Below are 19,550 nucleotides of genomic sequence, written 5' to 3'. Positions count from 1 at the left end.
TCACTGGAAAAGACTCTGATGCTGGGAGGGATTGGGGGCAGGAGGAGAAGGGGACGACAGAGAATGAGATGGCTAGATGGCATCACCGACTCAATGGACAGAGTTTGAGTGAACTCCGGGAGTTGGTGATGGACAGGGAGGCCTGGCGTGCCGTAATTCATGGGGTTGCAAAGAGTCGGACACGACTGAGCGACTGAACTGAACTGAACTGAATATGCTTCTACTTTTCTGTATATTCAATTAATTCTTGAGAATACGATACCAAAACGCCAAGTAAAAAAATCTCAATTTACCTACTTAAAAATAATTTTAATACATGGTAGAACTATGTGTAACTTTGTTCTGCATTTTCCAAGTCTCCTATAAATGTGTTATCATACTTCCATAATTTAAGACATAAAAAAGAGAACCATTGCTTTTACATGGTCAGTTAAAAAAATAATAATACAATTAAATAGTAATGGTTGGACTAAAATGGCTCCAGGTTGGGAAAACTGGTAACAGAGCAGCAGTCCTTCTGGGCCACGTCTGCTTCAGCAACAGAACCACAGTCTAAGGCCTGAGGGCAAGCAGGCTGTGGACCCAAATAGCATCATTCCTAAAGACTCCAATACAGCAGGGGCCTCATCCATGCTGACAGACGGACGAAAGTTCTACCCATTTCTGAAAGTCACAGGCAAGAGTGCTTAGAAACCATGTCCATTACCAGGCTTTCCCAGGGGGTGGGGGTCACTCCCCGCTTATCAAATCTCCAGACTCCACAGACACCCGCTTGTCAAGACCGCCCAGAAGCCACAGCCAGGAGGAGATTGGGGCAGTCATTGGGAACTGCGGGCTGAGGCATTCAAAACTGTTCTGAGGACCCAGAAGGACTTCACGATATCTCCCAGGTCTTTCTTCCAACGGAGCAGCTGAGCTCCCGTGATGCCCCCCAGGGCAGAGTCCCTCTGCCACAGAAAGGGACTCCTTTCAGCACTAACTTGCTCCCACACGGCACTGGGCAGGGCAATTTGCAGGTTAAAGAAAATGTCACTGCCCTCACACCCAGAGTATGAAGCAAAGGCTTATTAATGGGCTGCTTTCAATGTTCAAAACTCAGCAGCTGCTGTGCTATGTAAGTGAAATAATGAAAACCTGCGCTGGCAGCCACCCAGCGGGCAGGAGGAAAGCTTGCTCCATCACCACCTCCAGCCCAGCGCCCACCACGTGCCGTGGTCACGTCCCCTCGGCATCACTACTGGCTTTCCAAGAGGTCTCTTCCTTCCCCCTCTCTCTCCTATCAAGCATGCTCATTCCTTGCCTCCTTCTCCTGAGATCACAAGGAAGCTAAGTGGCCAAACTTCCTGGTTCATGCAGAGTTGAACCTGTCAATTAAATAGACACCAGACCAAAAAAAAAAAAAAGGCGTCTTCATGTCAAAGACTTGGTGTCAGCTCTGCCAGAAAAACTTCTCCATCTCACAAGCCCAGCACCGGGCATCTCAAACAAAGTCCAAATTACAAAAGGGGCTACTGTGGACCACCGCCAGAAAGGAGGTGAGAGAACCAAGGACAGAGCATTCTCAAAGCACTCGAGCCCCAGCTTCTGAGACAATAAACCAAAGTAGGAGTGTGCGTGAGTGCTGTCCCATCCGATCTCTGTGACCGCATGGACCATAGCCACCAGGCTCCTCTGTCCATGGGATTTCCCAGGGAAGAGTACTGGAGTGCTCAGCCATTCCCTTCTCCAGGGGACCTTCCCAACCCAGGGATTGAACCTGGGTCTCCTGCATTGCAGGCAGTTTCTTAACTGTGGGAGCCACCAGGGAAGCCCAATTACAGACTCCGAACAAAGCCCAAATGAGTCAACGGCCCTGGTGGCAGGCTTACAGCAGGATGGGATGAAGCAGGTTCTATAATCTGATTAAAGTTGCCTGTCGGCAGTTTTACGCTCCCCTGCTTATCCTAATACAAAAAATAACTTCTTTCCTGGAGTCTCACACGGGTAAGCCCAGTGACACGAGAAAGATGCTAACTGAAGAGCTGTCTTTTGTGGCAGATGTTGTTGTTATTTAGTTCCTCAGTTGTGTCCGACTCTTTGTGACCCCATGGACTGTAGCCCACCAGGCTCCTCTGTCCATGGGATTCTCCAGGCAAGAATACTGGAGTGGGTTGTCATTTCCTCCTCCAGGGGATCTTCCTGACCTAGGGATCAAACCCGCGTCTCCTGCCTTGCAGGCGGGTTCTTTACCTCTGAGCAACTAAAGTTGGGGACAACGCAGGTGTTCATCACCAGAAGAATGGACTGATTAGGAGCGCTGTGTGACATACTTGTGGAATCTAGAAAAATGGTACAGACGATCTTCTTTGCAAAGCAGAAATAGAGACACTGTGATATGAACACCAAGGGTGAAAAGCATGAATTGGGAGGTTGGGTTTGACATATATACACTCCTGATACCATATATAAAATAGGTAACCAATGAAAACCTACTGCGTAGCATAGGGAGTTCTACTCCACGCTCTGTGATGACCTAAATGGGACGTGGGTGCCTTCTCTCTAGTTACTGAGCTGTGTCTGACTCTTGTGACCCCATGAACTGTAGCCCACCAGGCTCCTCTGTCCGTGGAATTCTCCAGGCAAGAATACTGCAGTGGGTAGCCGTTCCCTTCTGCAGGGGATCTTTCTGGGTCTCCTGGATTACAAGCAGATTCTTTACTGTCTGAGCCACCAGGGAAGCCCCCACCTAAATGGGAAGGAAATGAAAAAAAAGAGGGGATCTTATGCATCCATGGCAGATTCACTTTGCTGCACAGCAGAAACTGAACACAACGTTGTAAAGCAACCATACGCCAATACAAATTAATAATAATAAAAAGAGTAGCACAGGTCCTCTGCTCCTGCCTAGACTGCTGCTGCTGCTAAGTCGCTTCAGTCGTGTCCGACTCTGTGCGACCCCATAGACAGCAGCCCCCCAGGCTCCGCCGTCCTGGGATTCTCCAGGCAAGAACAATGGAGTGGGTTGCCAGGAGCTCCCAAACTTTCTCTGTTGAAGACCAGACAGTATGCAGTCTTGGAGGGCTGGGGGTCTCGGTCACAACCACTCAATGAGGTTGGAAGCCACCGTAGACCACACATAATGAATGGGGGGGGGGGGCTGAGTCCCAATAAAACTCTATTCACAAAATAAGAGGCAGCCAGCTTTGGCCCAAGAGCCACTGTCTGCTGAACACTAGCCTAGAACATTCTTCCCCCAGATACCTGCTGCTGCTGCTGCTAAGTCGCTTCAGTCCTGTCTGACTCTGTGACCCATGGACTGTAGCCCGCCAGGCTCCTCTGTCCATGGGATTCTCCAGGCAAGAATACTGGAGTGGGTTGCCATTTCCTCCTCCAGGGGATCTTCCTGACCTGGGGATCGAACCCGCGTCTCCCCGTCTCCTGCACTGAGAGGTGGATTCTTTACCACTAGTGCTATCTGCCTGATCTCTCTTCAGACGTTACCTCCAAAGAAAACCTCTCCTGGCCACCCGATCACGCCATCCCTTGCTGGCTCTCTTTTTTCTCCTCGAATTTATCACTCCCGGGTCTATTTGTATCTCTGCGTATAATCTGCTTTCCCTCCAGTGATGGAGAGCAAAGATTCTTTCCCACTGTGCTCACAACTAGCCTGTGGCATTTAGTAGGCGCCCACTGAATATCTGTGGGGTGAATGACTGGCTGCTGGCTCATCCATCTCTGCATGTCACCCAACAATGCATGTGGCTCATACTTCAGGGCAGGAGAAGACTAAAAGGTCAGCCAGGTTATCAGACAACCTCCGCGCCCCAGGGAGGCTGCGTGCAAAACCACCCTACCCAGATCCCTTCCACCCCTCCTCCTTCTTTCAGAATCTCCAGAGAAACCAGACAGTGAAAAGCTTCTTGGTACCAGTCCCAGGTCACTGCTTTGAGCCACTGCACAGAAGGCCCCAAGAGCTACAGCATGTTCCCTTAGAATCTGCCAAACCTTCAGAGCATTCCACAGAGGATGTTCAGAGTGAGAAGGGGAAAGCAACTCCCAGAGCCCAGCCTACAGCCCCCAAGCCTAACCCTAACCCCAAGTGCCCTTTGGGAGGCTGAGCAAACACGCTTTTTTCTGCAGAAAATTAAATCAGCCTCGACCCATCTAGCTATTGTGGGTCCTTGCTTCCCGAACTCCAAACCGGTTTCTCAGTGCTGACGTAGTGAAACCTGCCTTCCTAAACCCCCGGGCTTCTCAAGAAGCCCCAAACCTCCACCGTGGCAAAGCCCACAAGGCTTTGCAGAGTGGATCACAATCCCAGCCTCCCCCACCCCTTGTGATTCAAACCCCAGCTAATCTCCACTGACACATTGAGGATGGGAGGCTCTGCTTCTCCCTGGGGCAGCGGGGAGGCCAGACAGGACTGCCGGTTGCAGAAAGAACGTAACCCCATAACCCCACTAAACCCACGAAGGAACCGAGCTGAAGCTCTTCCCTCCAGCACAGTCTGATGGCCGGCTGACCCTTCCCCGGCGCCGGCCAGCCTCTGCCTCCTGATCCTCGGGACCTGTCCTGAAGGAGCTCCTGGCAGCTCCCAGGCTCTGGACAGCTCAGTCTCAATGGAAGTTTGTGGCCGCACTTTCTGTCCAACCGGTTCTGCCTTTTATTTTTGTTTCAGGGGAGGATTATCGCCATGGTAATGTCCAGGTGACAGAGACAGGAGGGGGAAGAAACCCACCTGTATTAAAGCCTTAATCCCTGACAGTGGTTCGGAAAGCAGCAAGCTTGGAAAATGAGAGACCTGGCCAGGGACTGGTACCCAAGACAGGATAAATTAGAAAACAGCTGAGCCGCGACCTGAAAGGAAACCCAGCCCTGTGCTTGCCACACTCGAGACGTACTGCAAACTGCCCCCATGGGGAGGCTGGCTCCACCACGCTCTCATTTTCAGGAGCGTGGCAGAAAGGAGACAGAAGGCGAAGTCCGAGACAACGGGGAATAAAGACGGGCTTCAGAGAACGGCCCACGAGCCACGGATAACCCCGGCGTGTGGGCGCTGGTCGTTCCCGTGACAGCTGTGCCCACCGGGTGCCCCCTTCTCTGCCCCTCTGCCCTCCAGGGGGTGAGACAGACAACTCACCACCTGCCCCTAGGTGTGAGCTCAGCAGCCCAGCCACAAACACCCTCTCGGGCTTCTGAGGAACTGCAGGCCCCCAAGGCACACCTGCTCACCAAGAATAAGAGGAGACGGGGGAGGGGGAGTTCCCACCAACTCGGCTGGAGCGGGGGGCTCCCCTGGCGGCTCAGACAGTAAAGAATCCGCCTGCGGTGCGGGAGACCCAGGTTCGATCCCTGGGTGGGGAAGATCCGCAGAAGGGAATGGCTCCCCACGCCAGTATTCTTGCTAGAGAATTCCATGGTCAGAGGAGCCTGGTGGGCTACAGTCCACGAGATCGCAAAGAGTCAGACACGACTGAGTGACTAATACACCCACGCGCGCAGGCCAGCATGAACCACCACAGGCGCCCACGTGGGCTTCCAGCACATGCACAGGAGGCAGCTGGACTCAACGAGTTTCTAAACATGAAGTTGTAAGGTCAAGTTATTGCTTCCTGGAAGCTTTGCTTTGGTTTAAGTACGCAGTGTGTGCCAGTGAGTCCTGCAAACCAGTGAGCCAGCAAGCCTCACGGATGAGTTGGCTTCCCTAGCCAAATCCCGTCCCCAGTTCATACGCCACACAGCTGACCCTCATGCGGACCCCAGCACTGTCCCCGTCCCTTCATTTAATTGGTAAGGAGGCAGGCACCGAAGTCCCCCTCTACTTGGCTCCCTTTCCAGGCAGCACAAGTGGTAAAGAACCAGCTTGTCAAGCAGGGGATATAAGAGATGTGGATTCAACCCCTGGGTCGGGAAGATCCCCTGGAGAAGGGAACGGTCACCCACTCCAGTATTCTTGCCTGGAAAATCCCAGGGACAGAGGAGCCTGGTGGGCTGCAGTCCATGGTGTCACAAGGAGTTGGACACAACTGAAGCAACTTAGTATGTACATATCCTCAAGAGATGCACTATCTGAAAGGTTTCCAGTTCTTGTTACCCTGGAAGGTTGGGGAAAGCTCCGGGCTTTTCAACAGGAGGGTATCACAGGTGAGCAGAAATAAAGATTTTATGTAAGTATAAAACAGAGTTAATTCAGCAATGACCGGTAACAGCGTGAAGAGAAGGGTTATTTCCTATCTAATTGTCTGGGAGTCAGGTTTGTAAGAGAAAAGGCAGTGAGTGGGACTTCCCTGGTGGTCCAATGGCTAAGACTCCGTGCTCCTAATGCTGAGGATCAGGGTTTGGTTCCTGGTCAGGAAACTAGATCCCACATGCTGCAACTAAGACCTTGGTCAGCCAAATAAAGAAATGTTGTTTCAGAAGAGAGAGAGACAGAAGGTGGTGGAAAGAGAAGCTGCTGTGACGTCTGCTTCTTCTCTCATGAAGCATCCATGCAGAAGGCCTGATGGACTGACTTATCTAGAAGGTGCCAGGGCTCCAAGGCTGTTGCTGGGAGAAATAAGCAGCTGTCTAGGGCTGGTCGGCCCTTTCTGAAATCAATTAAAGTTTGCCAGCTCCCTCTGACCACAATTCAAGCATGTGGGCAAATGAGGAGACACCACGGTCAAATCGGGAATGCTTCTTCCAAATCATGGGTTTGGAGCAGGATTTTGTGGAGGGAAAGTCTTTGAGAAAAATGTTGGGACGGCTACAGACAGGCAGGCTCTCCGTCAGAGCCGAGTCCTCCTTGTGATCCTGGAGATGGGGGCCCTCACCAGCCTCCACGGACACAAGGGCTGTTCACTCAGTCGTGTCTGACTCTTTGCAACCCCATGGACCCCAGGCGCCTCTGTCCATGGGATTCTGGAGTGGGCTGTCATGCCCTCCTTCAGGGGAATCTTCCCAAGCCAGGGATTGAACTCGGATCGTCAGTAGCTAATGATGAGGTCCCACAATGGATGAGGCATGTCTTTTAAAATGCAAACACACACACACACACACACACACACACACGAAGCTTCATAGCCCCATCTCCTTAGCCAGGGATTTTTCAGGCCGAGGAGCTGGGTGTTACCCATGGGAACCAGTCCCTGTGAGGCCAATGTGGTTGAAACTCCTCTCCCAGGGACGACGTCACGTCTCCCAGAAACCGGCTCCCTTGGGAACGTGTGAGTCGCTCCCCCAGAGCCAGGAGCAAAGGCTGGGGTGATTCATAACCCACGCTCCCAGCCAGGCCACCCGTGGGTCCGCAGCTTCCGTCCTTTCCTCAGGCTCATCTCCAAGCCCATCCCAGGGGGCTGACCCTGGAGCCGAGGCTGCTGCTCCCTGGCCGCCTTCACTCCCAGCCCCCAGCCCCCCAACCCCCGGCCCTCAGACCACACAATACAGCCTATGACCAGCGGGGCTGGGAGCTTGGGTGGAGGGCCCTGCAGAGCGGACAAGGCTAGGGAGAAAGCTCCCTTGGTTGAAAAATTCTAAGCTCAGTTCTACCATCGTCTCTTTTATTTTTTAAATTTTTATGAGTTTCCCCCACATTTATTCCTAATACCCAGTCTGATCAATTATTGAAGTTATCATACTGCTTGGCATCTCGTCACTTAACAGAATGTTTTGAAGAAGCTTCCCGGTCAGCACATAAAGATTTACTTCACTGGGCCTTATTTTTACTTAAGTATAGTTGATCTGCAATATGGTGTTAGTTTCCGGTATACAGCAAACTGGTTCAGTTATCCAAATATATTTTCCATTTCTCTTCCATGATAGTTATTACAAGATACTGAATACAGTTGCCCTGTGCTATACAGTAAATCCTGGCTGTTTATTTTATATATAGCAGTGCGTGCGTTCAAAGTCACTTCAGTCCTGTCTGACTCTTTGCAACCCCCAAGGACTGTAGCCCACCAGGTTCCTCTGTCCATGGGATTCTCCAGGCAACAACACTGGAGTGGGTTGCCATACCCTGCTCCAGGGGGTTTTCCGCAACCCAGGGATCAAACCCAAGTCTCTTGTGTCTCCTGCATCGGCAGGCGGGTTCTTTAACACTAGTGCCATCGCTGTGTATCTGCTAATCCTATATCCCTAATTTATCCCTCCCTCCCCTTTCATCTCTGGTAACCCTAAGTGTGTTTCTACGTCTGCTCTGTTGACTCTTTTAAATTACCAATGACACTTCACTCAGCTTACTCTGCTCACCACAGCCTCTAAGTTTTGCTTTTTCTAGGGTTTGTGATTCTGCACATTCAAGGGTCCTGGTCGCCGTAAATCCTTTCTATAACAAGGTGGAACCAGGCAGAATATAAACAGACAAATACACATGACAGGTGAAATGAAATGAGCTCCCCAAGCAAGGCTCTGTTTTCACAAGTGGGGTCCGCTTGGAAAAAGGAGGAGGGACGGGGGATGGAGCAGTGCTGGGCCTCCTGACAGCTGCTGGGCCTCCCGTGCCCAACCCGCCCCAGCTGGTACCGACCCATTCACCAACCCAGGGGATTCTCTCCTGAAGGGACTTCAGCGCACACCAACTCTGCAAACACTTGGAGCCTGGGGACTTGAAACTCAGTATTTGTTTCTGAAAAAAAATGGCATGGACATCACGTGGAGGATTTGCAAAACTCAGACCCTGTTTCCTGTTCTCTTATTTTAGAACAGCACTGCTTTATCGTCCTTTCTGACTGTGAGCAGGCTTTATTCCAATCAATCAGCATTTTAAGCCTGTAATTTTGGACCTGGGTGCCTACACTCGCCCTCCCTAGTTCAGAATTAGTCATCTAGAACAGGGACTGGCAAATTGTCTGTAAAGGGCCAGAGAGTAAATATTCTCAGCTCTGTGGGCCGTATGGTTTTTGTCACAGGGACCTAACTGTCTCTTGGCAGTGTGAAGTCAGCCTTAGGTGATATGCAGCAAAGGGGCATGGCTAAGTTGCAAAAGAATTCTATTTATGAACACTGAAATTTAAATTTCATATCATTTTCACTCATCCGAAAATGTTACTTTAAAAAAAAAAACTTTTGTTGTGAAAATGATTGTCTTGGCCAAGGCTGCAGTTTGCTAACAACCCCTGGTCTAAAATCAAATATTTAAAGGGAAACCCTCTGTGAGTTATTTCTTTTGAAAAGAAATAGAAGAACAGTAAGGCTAACATTTATGGCGCACTTATTACATGGACGAACTCAACGTAGAAAACTTCTTCTTCTCATTATAACACACGAGGCCAGTCAAAGTCAAAGCCAAAGTCGCTCAGTCATGTCCGACTCTTTGCGACCCCACAGACTATACAGTCCGTGGAATTCTCCAGGCCAGAATACTTGAGTGGGTAGCCTTTCCCTTCTCCAGGGGGTCTTCCCAACCCTGGGTCGAACCCAGGTCTCCACACCGCAGGTGGATTCTTTACCAGCTGAGCCACAAGGGAAGCCCAAGAATACTGGAGTGTGTAGCTGATCCCTTCTCCAGGGGATCTTCCCGACCCAGGAATCAAGCCGGGGTCTCCTGCATTGCTGGAGGATTCTTTAGCGACTGAACCACCAGGGAAACCCTGCTATCCCCGTGTTTGTAGATGGGGAGACGGAGGGTTATGAAGAAACCGGACACACCAAAGTCACCCAGCAAGGATCTGAACCCAAGAGATGGGGCTGCAGACAGACAGGAGGACACGCGTGTTCGGCGCCCTCGGACAACACTGTACACCGAGGAGGAGGCAATGCAAGGCAGTCACCTGTCCTGCCCCAGCTTCATGTGACCAGCTCAGGAGAACCACGCATCCCAGCCCCCACTGGGAGGGACCCCCGTCTCCTTCCTGCACTAACTCCTCCTCAAGCATTCTCCCAAGTCAAACAGAGCGTGAAGGGACTCCAAGAAGAGCCCAGCTCAGAGGCGAGAGGATGTGCGTTTTACAGCCTGTTAAGCGCCACCTCCTACAGTGGGCCACAGAAAGAAGAGGCATGGACGGGCAACTTGCAGAGACCGAACTTTAGCTCCTTAGTTTCAGCTCTGCTGGGTGAACCGGTCACTGGTCCCTGAGGTTCCACCCCGGGCTCCCAAGAAGCAGAGTTCTGCCCACTCACAAGCCCCCTCTCCCCATGAGAGGCCTCTATCTCCAGCCACTCGGGTCTCCCAAATCTCCCCTGTTTCTGCCTTTCTCTCAGCCCCAGCCCTTCCCACGGCCGGCCTCCTCCTTCCAGGCTGGATGCAAAAACAGCCCTGGTGTTTCTGCCGCTGCCCCCTCCCCAGATGGAAGGCGGGCAGGGAAGAGAGCGGGGTGGCTGCTCAACATTCCTTCTAGGCTCGCTGCCCAATTTCTTTTCCATCCCGGGCACCAAGGCGCAGCTGGGTAGAAGAACATCCCTTGGCTGCCTCTGGTCCTGCCACGCCCGGTGGAAAGCCACAGATCCCAAATGTCAAACCGACCAGGGCGAGAGAAAGCCTCTGCTGGAGCCACGCTCTGCCCAGTAGACATGCACGCGGGTTCCCTGATCTCTCCTGGGGCTTCTGGAGAAGGAGGCCCCGAGCCACCCGCCCCGGGGCTCCGAGAGGCTGAGCGGGCAGGAGGCGAGCATCTCGTTATGTAAAACACTTAGCTCCCTCCTCTTTCTCTGCATCCTGGTAGCAATTTTGCATCCGGTTTGGGAATTCCAGGAACATTTGCCATTGTCTCCTGCCCAATCACACATGTGTGAGCCCCAGGGCAGAATCGTGTTCGTACCTGCCGCTCCCCTGTCATTAGCCATGAACTGGGCGGCAAAACACACAAAACCCGCGGCCGGCAGCCACACCTGCAGAATTCCGCCTCTCTGCCTCACCCTGCTCCCAGCAAAGGCAAGGAGACCAAGGCGCTTTCCTGCAGGGAGGATCAGGATCACGGAGGGCCTGTCTCAGCGGCCGAGGTCCTCTAACCAAACAGACAGCACCTCGTCAGCACCGCGCTCACCTGGCGTCTCCTTTCCTGTGTGAGCGTTTGAGTGGGCAGGTCAGGGGAGGCCGGGTGGGAGCAGCCGAGATGCAGCTGAGTTTAAGAACCCCGGAAGCACCACTGGCTTGTGTTGATTCTATATGAAGCACTGCTGATGGCCTCTGATCAGATCAGGCTGGGACGGTTTAGACCGGAGTTCCCAAAATTCAAAACAACAGTCATCCCTGGAGTCAGCTGGTAGAGAACCCACCAACCAATGCAGGAGACGTAAGAGATGTGGGTTCAATTCCTGAGTTCGGAAGATTCCCTGGAGAAGGAAGTGGCAACCCACTCCAGCATTCTTGCCTGGAGAATCCCATGGACAGAGGAGCCTGGCGGGCTACAGTCCACGGGGTCACAGAGAGTCAGACGGGACTTCCTGACTGAAGAACAACATCCGCACCACGAGCCCTGACCGTCACCCCCCGCGCACTCTCGCTTCCTCTCCGCCCCCAGCTCACCTGCCTCTCCGTTGCTATTGTTCAGTCACTAAGCCATGTTCCACTCTCTGTGACCTCATGAACTACAGCACGGCAGGCTCTTCTGCCCTCCGCTATCTCTCAGAGCTTGCTCAGACTCAGGTCCAAAGAGTCGCTGATGCCATCCAACCACCTCATCCTCTGCTGTCCCCTTCGCCTCCTGCCCTCAATCCTTCCCAGCATCAGAGTCTTTTCCAGTGAGTCAGCTCTTCGCATCAGGTGGCCAAAGTACTGGAGCTTCAGCTTCAACATCAGTCCTTCCAATGAACACCCAGGACTGATCTCCTTTAGGATGGACTGGTTGGATCTCCGTGCAGTCCAAGGGACTCTCAAGAGTCTTCTCCAGCACCACAACTCGAAAGTATCAATTCTTCGGTGCTCAGCCTTCTTCATAGTCCAACTCATCTGCCTCTACTCAGCATAGTTCTCGGGGTCCCCACCTCACCCGCCTCTGCCCTGCAGCTCCCACTTGGGCCCACCCAGGGCTGCCTCTTTCCTGGGTATGGCTGCATACCCCCAGTCTCCCCCCACCACAGGGAAGCTGACAATCCCCAGGCCCGGCTCTACCATCTGCTCCACCCCTCTGCTTTCTGGGTTCATGTGCTTATTTCCCACCATCAGGCATCCGCTCAGCTCCAAAGGGAACTAGAAGCCATGCGTACATTTATCCCTAGGGTCTGATATTATCCAATGCAGAGAAGGAAGCCAATCAATGTTTAAGCAAATACAGCAGCACCTCTGGCCTCTCTCCCTCATTTCAAATCCCCCCCACCCCCGCAGGAGGCAAGTAGACATCCTCCCAGGAGCAACACCCAAGCAATTCCAGAAACTCAAGGTAACTCCTCCTGTTGTGATGCCTCTTGGCTTACGCATACGCCCAGGTCTTAGGATGCGGGAGACTCCCAATAAATGCAAAGTAAAGGATCAGGGAAGTAGGGAGGAGTCGCCTATTAGCTCAGGCTTGGGCTTCTATTTGTAACAGCACCTTGGCTGCATCCCACTCCTCACCCCAGGAGCACTCGGGACTCACGTTGTCAACTTCACCCCCCCCCACCACCCCGCCAGTGTCGCCCGCATCATCACACGCTTCCCGCCACCACCGCCGAGGCCCTGTGCCGTCCTTGCTGGTGAACCTACCGTGTACGTTCCCCTCCTTGGTCACCTGCCATCTCTCCCTCCCTGACCAGAGGCCAGGGGGCGGGGGAGTAAGGTCAAGTCAAGCCCCAGCTCACAAGCCTTCCTAGTTCTGCAGACCCCCGGGTCTGCCCTCGTTTTGACCCTACCCACCACCCCTTGGGCTTCCCCTGTAGTTCAGTTAGTAAAGAATCTGCCTGCAATGCAAGAGGTTCGGGCTTGATTCCTGGATCGGGAAGATCCCCTGGAGAACGGCAACCCACTCCAGTATTCTTGCCTGGAGAGTCCCATGGACAGAGGGGCCTAGGGGCTACAGTCCACGGGGTTGGACACAACTTAGCACCTAAACCACCACCACCATCCCTTCCTCTAGCCCCCAGCCCCACCCAGTCCTGGGAAGTCCTGCCCAGATCTGCCTCTGGCCCCCCGGGGCTCACTGCACGCCTCTACTGGAAAGGACCACCTTCCCTCCCTCACCCCAGCTATGCCGAGAAAGACCCTTCGAGGCCTCCTGAGTGACAACTTTCTCCAGCTTCCCCAGACACTCTGCCTGGGACATTCTTCCACCAAAGTGGCCGGGGTGCTGGGCCTGCACTCGCACACTCCACCTCGCGTTCTGCCGTCTGCCCTCCCCTTGAAGACAGACACCAGGTCGTACACTTCTGGGCCCAGAAGAAACGCTTCCCATGAGGCAGCTGCTTGCACGTTAGGAGCACGTATGCCGTTTGAAGACGTATAGACATACTTTTCCTTCTTTTAGGCACTGGCTGCTGGGATAAGCCCTAGGTGACTGACCACCCAGGGGCATCAAGGTTCGCATCTGCTCCCACCAGGGAGGACTCATGTTTCCAGAGGGATGCCCGTGGAGGCCTTCTGAAACAGCGGGAAACCGAGGCATACCCTTCCAGGCTTTCCTTCAGCTGCTGCATTCCCCCATTCCGTACATTTGATCTTCATGTAAGATTTTATTTACACCAAGGGATAAGTGACTACAACTTTTTAAACTACTAATGTACTCCATGAGTTTGAGTAAACTCTGGGAGTTGGTGATGGACAGGGAGACCTGGCGCGCTGCAGTCCATGGGGTCGCAAAGAGTCAGAAGCAACTGAGCGACTGAACTGAACTGAACGTACTTCAACCAGCTCACCTTAAACAAGCATAGAAGAAGGCCCAGAGAGGGGCGGTCACTTACCCAGAATTACACAGCTACCAGGAGGCAGTGATGTGAAAAGTAAAAGCATTAGTCGCTCAGTCGTGTCTGACTCTTTGCGACCCCACAGACGGCAGCCCACCAGGGTCCCCCGTCCCTGGGATTCTCCAGGCAAGAACACTGGAGTGGGTTGCCATTTCCTTCTCCAATGTGTGAAAGTGAAAAGTGAAAGTGAAGTCGCTCAGTCGTGTCCGATCCTTAGCGACCCCATGGACTGCAGCCCACCAGGCTCCTCCATCCATGGGATTTTCTAGGCAAGAGTACTGGAGTGGCTTGCCATTGCCTTCTCCGCTTTCTGGTTGAAAGATCAGTTAACAAGGCAAAGAGAAGCAAGGTCTGGGATCCAGAGTTTATAACGAACGTTTGGGTCTGAAAGAAGCCTTCTGGTATAAAATACAACTTCTAAAAGTGAGGCATTTCAAACCACCTACAACTATCCCATACTTGGGCCACCTAATGCGAGGAGCCAACTCATCAGAAAAGACCAGGATGCTGGGAAAGATTGAAGGTGGGAGAAGGGGACGACAGAGGCTGAGATGGTTGGATGGCACCACTGATTTAGTGGACATGAACTTGGGCAAACCCCAAGAGACAGTGAAGGACAAGGAAGCCTGTCATGCTATAGTCCATGGGATCACAAAGAGTTCGATGCAACTTGGCAGCTGAACAACAACAACAAATATCCCATCCTTGTATCCGCCATCGCCACACAGCAGCTCAGGCGTTCTGGGGAGAACAGACAGTAGAAACAAACCAGCCATGCCTTTCTAATAAAACTCTTAAAATGCTCTCCTTAAGTAACCGCGGTTCTGATTTGAGAGTAATAACGACGCCAATAAATTAAAGCAAGGAGCCCCAGCGGTTTCCAGCTGGAGGCTGCTCCCTGACAGAAGATCCGAAGATTCAGACAGACGTAAGTAGGAGAAATGACCCCAGTTATCAGGGCCAGCCCATCTCCCACTTCCCTCAGTATCCCGCCCATAAAACACGATGATTTACAGGGGCTCGGGGAGGGATCGCTCACTTCCCCTCTGCAGAATTTATTTCTCTTTAATGGGCTGCCAGGCTACCCTCTCCCTCTAGTCTCTTCCTCTCCTGGTCGGCTGTCTCTCCGGCCTGCCTTTGCACCCTCTCCTTTTCCAAGGGACAGTCAAGGTCAAGGTGGCAACATGCCACTGGCCAAACACAATGGCTCAAGGAATCAGAAGAAGGAGACAAAGTGGCCTCAGGCTCCAGGCACTGGCCTGGCAGATGTGGGCTCCCCGAGGCTCCACCTGGCTTTTATTGGGGAAAGAAGCTTATTAAAGTGAATAATCCAGCCTTTGGTGGAAAATCGAAATGTAGCAGACAGAGTTGGCCACGGTGCGGGGGATGGGAGTCAGTCTGCCGAAGCGTCACAGGAATGATTTATGGTCCCTGAACACGGCTCTAGGACTAATGGGGACCAGAATCAGTAATTATACAAGCCCTACAATTACTCCAAATCCCTACCCTCTCGTGCTCCCACCCACTGGTCTTTTCCAAGAAGCAATGGCTCTGAATCCTGGAGACCAGAGGTTAAGAAGTGAAGGAAGGTCTTAGAAATTACATACCTGCTGGTGAAGATTCCTACCTTGAGCTATGAGAACATGTCCTCTGGGGGAGAGCTGAAGAAAAACCCTCCGTGCAAATAATGAGACACCCGACTGCCATACTTCACAAAGCTCCTTCTTTAACCTTAGTTCCTTAGATTCTTGCCGCTCTGCTTGGTCAGTGTGATTCTACTTGGTGAATGAGGACCGAGGCTCAGGGAGGTTAGGTGACTTGTCCAGGTCACACAACCAGCTAGTGACAGAGCTTCTTAGCCCAGGTCTAGAATTATTTCTGCTTAAATACACTGACCAAAGTTGTTTGGAAGTACACAAAAAACATACGTAATATAATATATATTACGGGGCTTCCCCAATGGCTTAGTAATAAAGAATCCACCTGCAATGCAGAACACACAGATTCAAACCCTGGGTCAGGAATATCCCCTGGAGGAAATGGCAACCCACTCCAGTATTCTTGCCTGGAGAATCCCATGGGCAGAGGAGCCTGGCGGGTTATGGTCTATGGGGTCGCAAAGAGTCAGAAACGCCTGATGTGAAGGAGCATACAGACATACAATACATATTATATATCGTAACATATAACATATATAATGACAATGAAATATATATGTACATACAGACACACACATGCACACACCAGTCAATCCTCCAAGAATTAACCCGAATATTCATGGGAAAGGACTGATGCTGAAGCTCCAATACTTTGGCCACCTGATGCAAAGAGCAGACTTGTTGGAAAAGACCCTGATGCTGGGAAAGACTGAGGGCAAAAAAAGGAGAAGGGAGTGGAAGAGGATGAGATGGTTGGATGGCACCACTGACTCAAAGGACATGAATCTGAGAAAACTCTGGGAGATGGTGAAGGACAGGGAAACCTGGCGTGCTGCTGTCCGTGGGGCCACAAAGCATCGGACATTACTGAGCGACTGAGCAGCAGCAATGCATGCATATATAACAGTGCAATATCAGCACTAAAGAAAAGACCTCGAGGGCCCTCTCAGATGACCCCGGGATAGGAACAGCCGAGCACACATCCTGCAAAGTCACCTTTCTCTTTCCAACAACAGGAGAGGATTCTGCTCCCCTCGGCATCCCAGAATTCTGTGTTCTCTCTTCCCTTCAGGCCCCAAACGCCTTTTAATCTTCGCCACAGCTCTGCAAGGAGAAACACGGCGCAGGAACTGTCAGGCCTGATGGACTCCAGATCACCCATAACTCCATCAGAAACCTGCGCAGGCTCCTGAGAGGCCCAGGAACCCAGACGGCTCCTCTGTGAGGGGCTTTCTCTGGGTGGGGCCGGAGCAAAGTCAAGGTCTTTAGGCCCCAGACTCCCCCAGATGCTCAGAAAGAACGGTCCCTGGGGACAGAATCCTTGTGTTTCCACACCTGGACTTAGGATATATCCACCCTGGTAGACAGACAGACACCTGGGGCCACTTGACAGAATTGGCTGGAAACGAAATGCATATTTTTGAAGACTCTAGGCCCAAGTGAGCTGTGAGACTCTCATAGTTCCACTGATGGTGGACAGGAAGATAGAATTGAGACCAGGTGGTCAGGCAAAAAGAGTCCGGCCAACATGAGACTTGAAGGTCAATTCACACCACGGCTTTGCCAGACCAGCAGGTTGATCATTCTTTTCTTTTTTTTTCCCTTGTTCTCTTTCCCTACAGAGACTGCCATGCAAATGTTTCTGGCTGCCTCTGGCCCTTCTAAGAGCAATGGGAAAGATGGGGGTTCACCTTTGCCTAATCTATGCAAAGCCTCCTACTTACAATATCAGGAAAGGCCGGTCCATCGTTCCACCTTCAGAGATGCAGCTAATGGATCCCCAGCTGGACTTGACTAGGGTTTTGCTCATAGAGCAGAAGGCTTTGGAGAGAAAGAACTGGGACCTTGACCAGGGAAGCACCCTCTCTCTCTTAGAAAACTAGAAAAGTTGTGACATTTAGTTTGTGTGGCCGCTCAGCTCTCATCCCAACCTGGCTCGTCCCCCGCCCAGACACCGCCTGGATCCAGGTCTTATTCTCAACTAGCTGCCCACAAAGCCCTAGCAGGTGTGACTGGATCAACACGGCAGTAATTCAGTCATATATATGCACAGGTGTAGCCAGCCCCTCCCGGGGCCTTCTGTAGGTCAAAAGAAGGTTCTTTTTAGGCGAAAAGTCTCTAAAATTCAAAGGAATCATGCTCCAACACAGGGCTTCTCAACCTGTGCTCAATCAGGTGCTCCTGATCTGCTAGGCTGGATAACTCTTTATGGAGGGAGGCTGTCCTGTGCCTCGTAGGAGGTTGCATGCGTGCCGTGGGTGTGCTCAGTGCCTAAGTCGTGTCTGACTCTTTTGCAACCCCATGGACTGTAGCCCTTCAGGCTCCTCTGTCCATGGGATTCTCCAGGCAAGAATACTGGAGTGGGTTGCCATTCCCTCCTCCAGGGGATCTTCCCGACCCGGGGATTGAACCTGCGTCTCTTATGTCTCCTGCACCGGCAGGTGTGATCTTTACCACTAGCGCCACCTGGGAATCCCTTACCTTTTAAAAAAATTTTGCTTTGATTTTTTGGTGTCTGTTTTTTGGAGTACAGCTGCTTTACAATGTTGTTTCCACTGTATCACCAAGTGGATCAGCCACATGCATACATACATCCGCTCCCTCTTGGACTCCCTTTCCCTGCCCCGTCTGACCCAAAGGACACAGCCTGTCTTTCTCCTGTTCTGCTTTCAGCCCTCCATTGTTCACCGGCAGGACTGCTTCTCTCTCCCTTAGCCTCTTCTAAGGAAAAGTCTTCTGATACCTCTTACTCAAGGAGGAGGGAAGAGGGGCCCAAGCTGGTTTTTATTTACCTGGGCAAGTGTCTGTTGGGCCCTCGAAATTCTCCTGGAAGCTGGAGTCCAGCTAGGACCCTGATTAAGATGCCGAGAAAATCCTGGAGGAGAAAGGGGCGGGGGGTGGGGGGGCAGGCTCCTGATTAATTGAGAAAACGCAGCCATGCCACGCTTGAATAAGACTGCCCAGTGGAATGCAGGGCGCTTTTTTGTGTGCTCATTCGGTTGAAACAAAAGCGAATGGAGTGGACGACAAAGGGGTCAGGGGAGGGGAGCCCAGCAGCCAATGGATTCCTGCAAACGGGCCCTGTCTGGGGAGATGGAAGCGCTGCGCTGACAGCCAGTCAAGGGCATTTGCCGATGAAATCTGTCCACCTAAGTCCTTAAGCTCATTTTTTTTATTTCTGTCTACCATGAATAGTTCCCTCCCCCCAAATTTAATCACTTAAACTTCCTCTCTAGGGCAACACTGTCCAGCACAGAAGCACTGGAAATGTGACAAGCGAATTGAAGTGTGCTGTGAGGGTAAAATAAACGCCAGATTTCCTAGATTTCACATAAAAAAAAAAGTAGGCAATCTCACTAATGAGGCTTCCCTGGTGGCTCAGATGGTAAAAAATCTGCCTGCAATGCAGGGACACCCAAGTTCAATCCCTGGGTCGGGAAGATCTCCTGGAGAAGGGAATGCCTACCCACTCCAGTACTCTTGCCTGGAGAATCCCATAGACAAAGGAACCTGGCGGGCTGCAGTCCGTGGGATCACAAAGAGTCGGACAGGACTGAGCAACTAACACTTTCAGTTTTCACTATCTCACTAATAGATTTTTTAATATCAATTGCATGTTGAAATAAGATTGGGGCTACATTGAGTTATATAAAATATATTGTAAAAACTGATTGTATCTGCTTCCTCTTTTTTAAAAAATGTAATTACTAGAAAGTTTAAAATTACATGTGGGCTGTGGAGCAGTTTTTAAAGTTTTTTATTTTCCCAAATGGACTTTAAAAAATAATAATAATAAAAACCCCTTCTACTATGTACTTAGAAACTTGCCAGTGCCTGGAAATAAAATCAGTGTGGCAAAGGGGAAAGGTCATTGGTCTGGAAGTCAGGGGATCTGAATCACTGCCCAGAGTCTTCTACTGACCAGCAAGTCTGCTGGCTGTTTTTGTAAATAAAGTTTTATTGGAACATACTCCAAAAAAATGGCATCTGCGGCTTGGATTTTACTTCTATGGGACAGTGCTGCTCCAGGTTAACGATTCTGGGTTGCTGGTCTCTTCTTCCACTCTTACCCTCTCCTCTCCTTTGCAGATCTATCTCAGATTATCTGGATCCTCTTAGAGA

At 51.5% G+C, this 19,550-nt stretch overlaps 1 protein-coding gene across 1 annotated transcript in view; it reads right to left on the bottom strand.

Moving 5' to 3' along the window:
• Positions 1–19,550, bottom strand: part of LOC129538678 (uncharacterized) — a 162,051-nt gene that overhangs the window by 54,194 nt on the left and 88,307 nt on the right. The window contains exon 4 of the mRNA XM_088829443.1: positions 2,473–2,725. Within this exon, the coding sequence (XP_088685569.1) occupies positions 2,473–2,725 (253 nt within the window). The remainder of the gene's footprint in view (positions 1–2,472; positions 2,726–19,550) is intronic.

The sequence above is a fragment of the Moschus berezovskii genome, chromosome 20 (assembly GCF_049115385.1).
Source record: "Moschus berezovskii isolate FMDL1 chromosome 20, NW_MosBer_1.0, whole genome shotgun sequence".
Lineage (NCBI taxonomy): Eukaryota > Metazoa > Chordata > Mammalia > Artiodactyla > Moschidae > Moschus > Moschus berezovskii.
The sequence above is the reverse complement of the archived record's forward strand: the minus strand, read 5'-3'. Positions and strand labels throughout refer to the sequence as shown.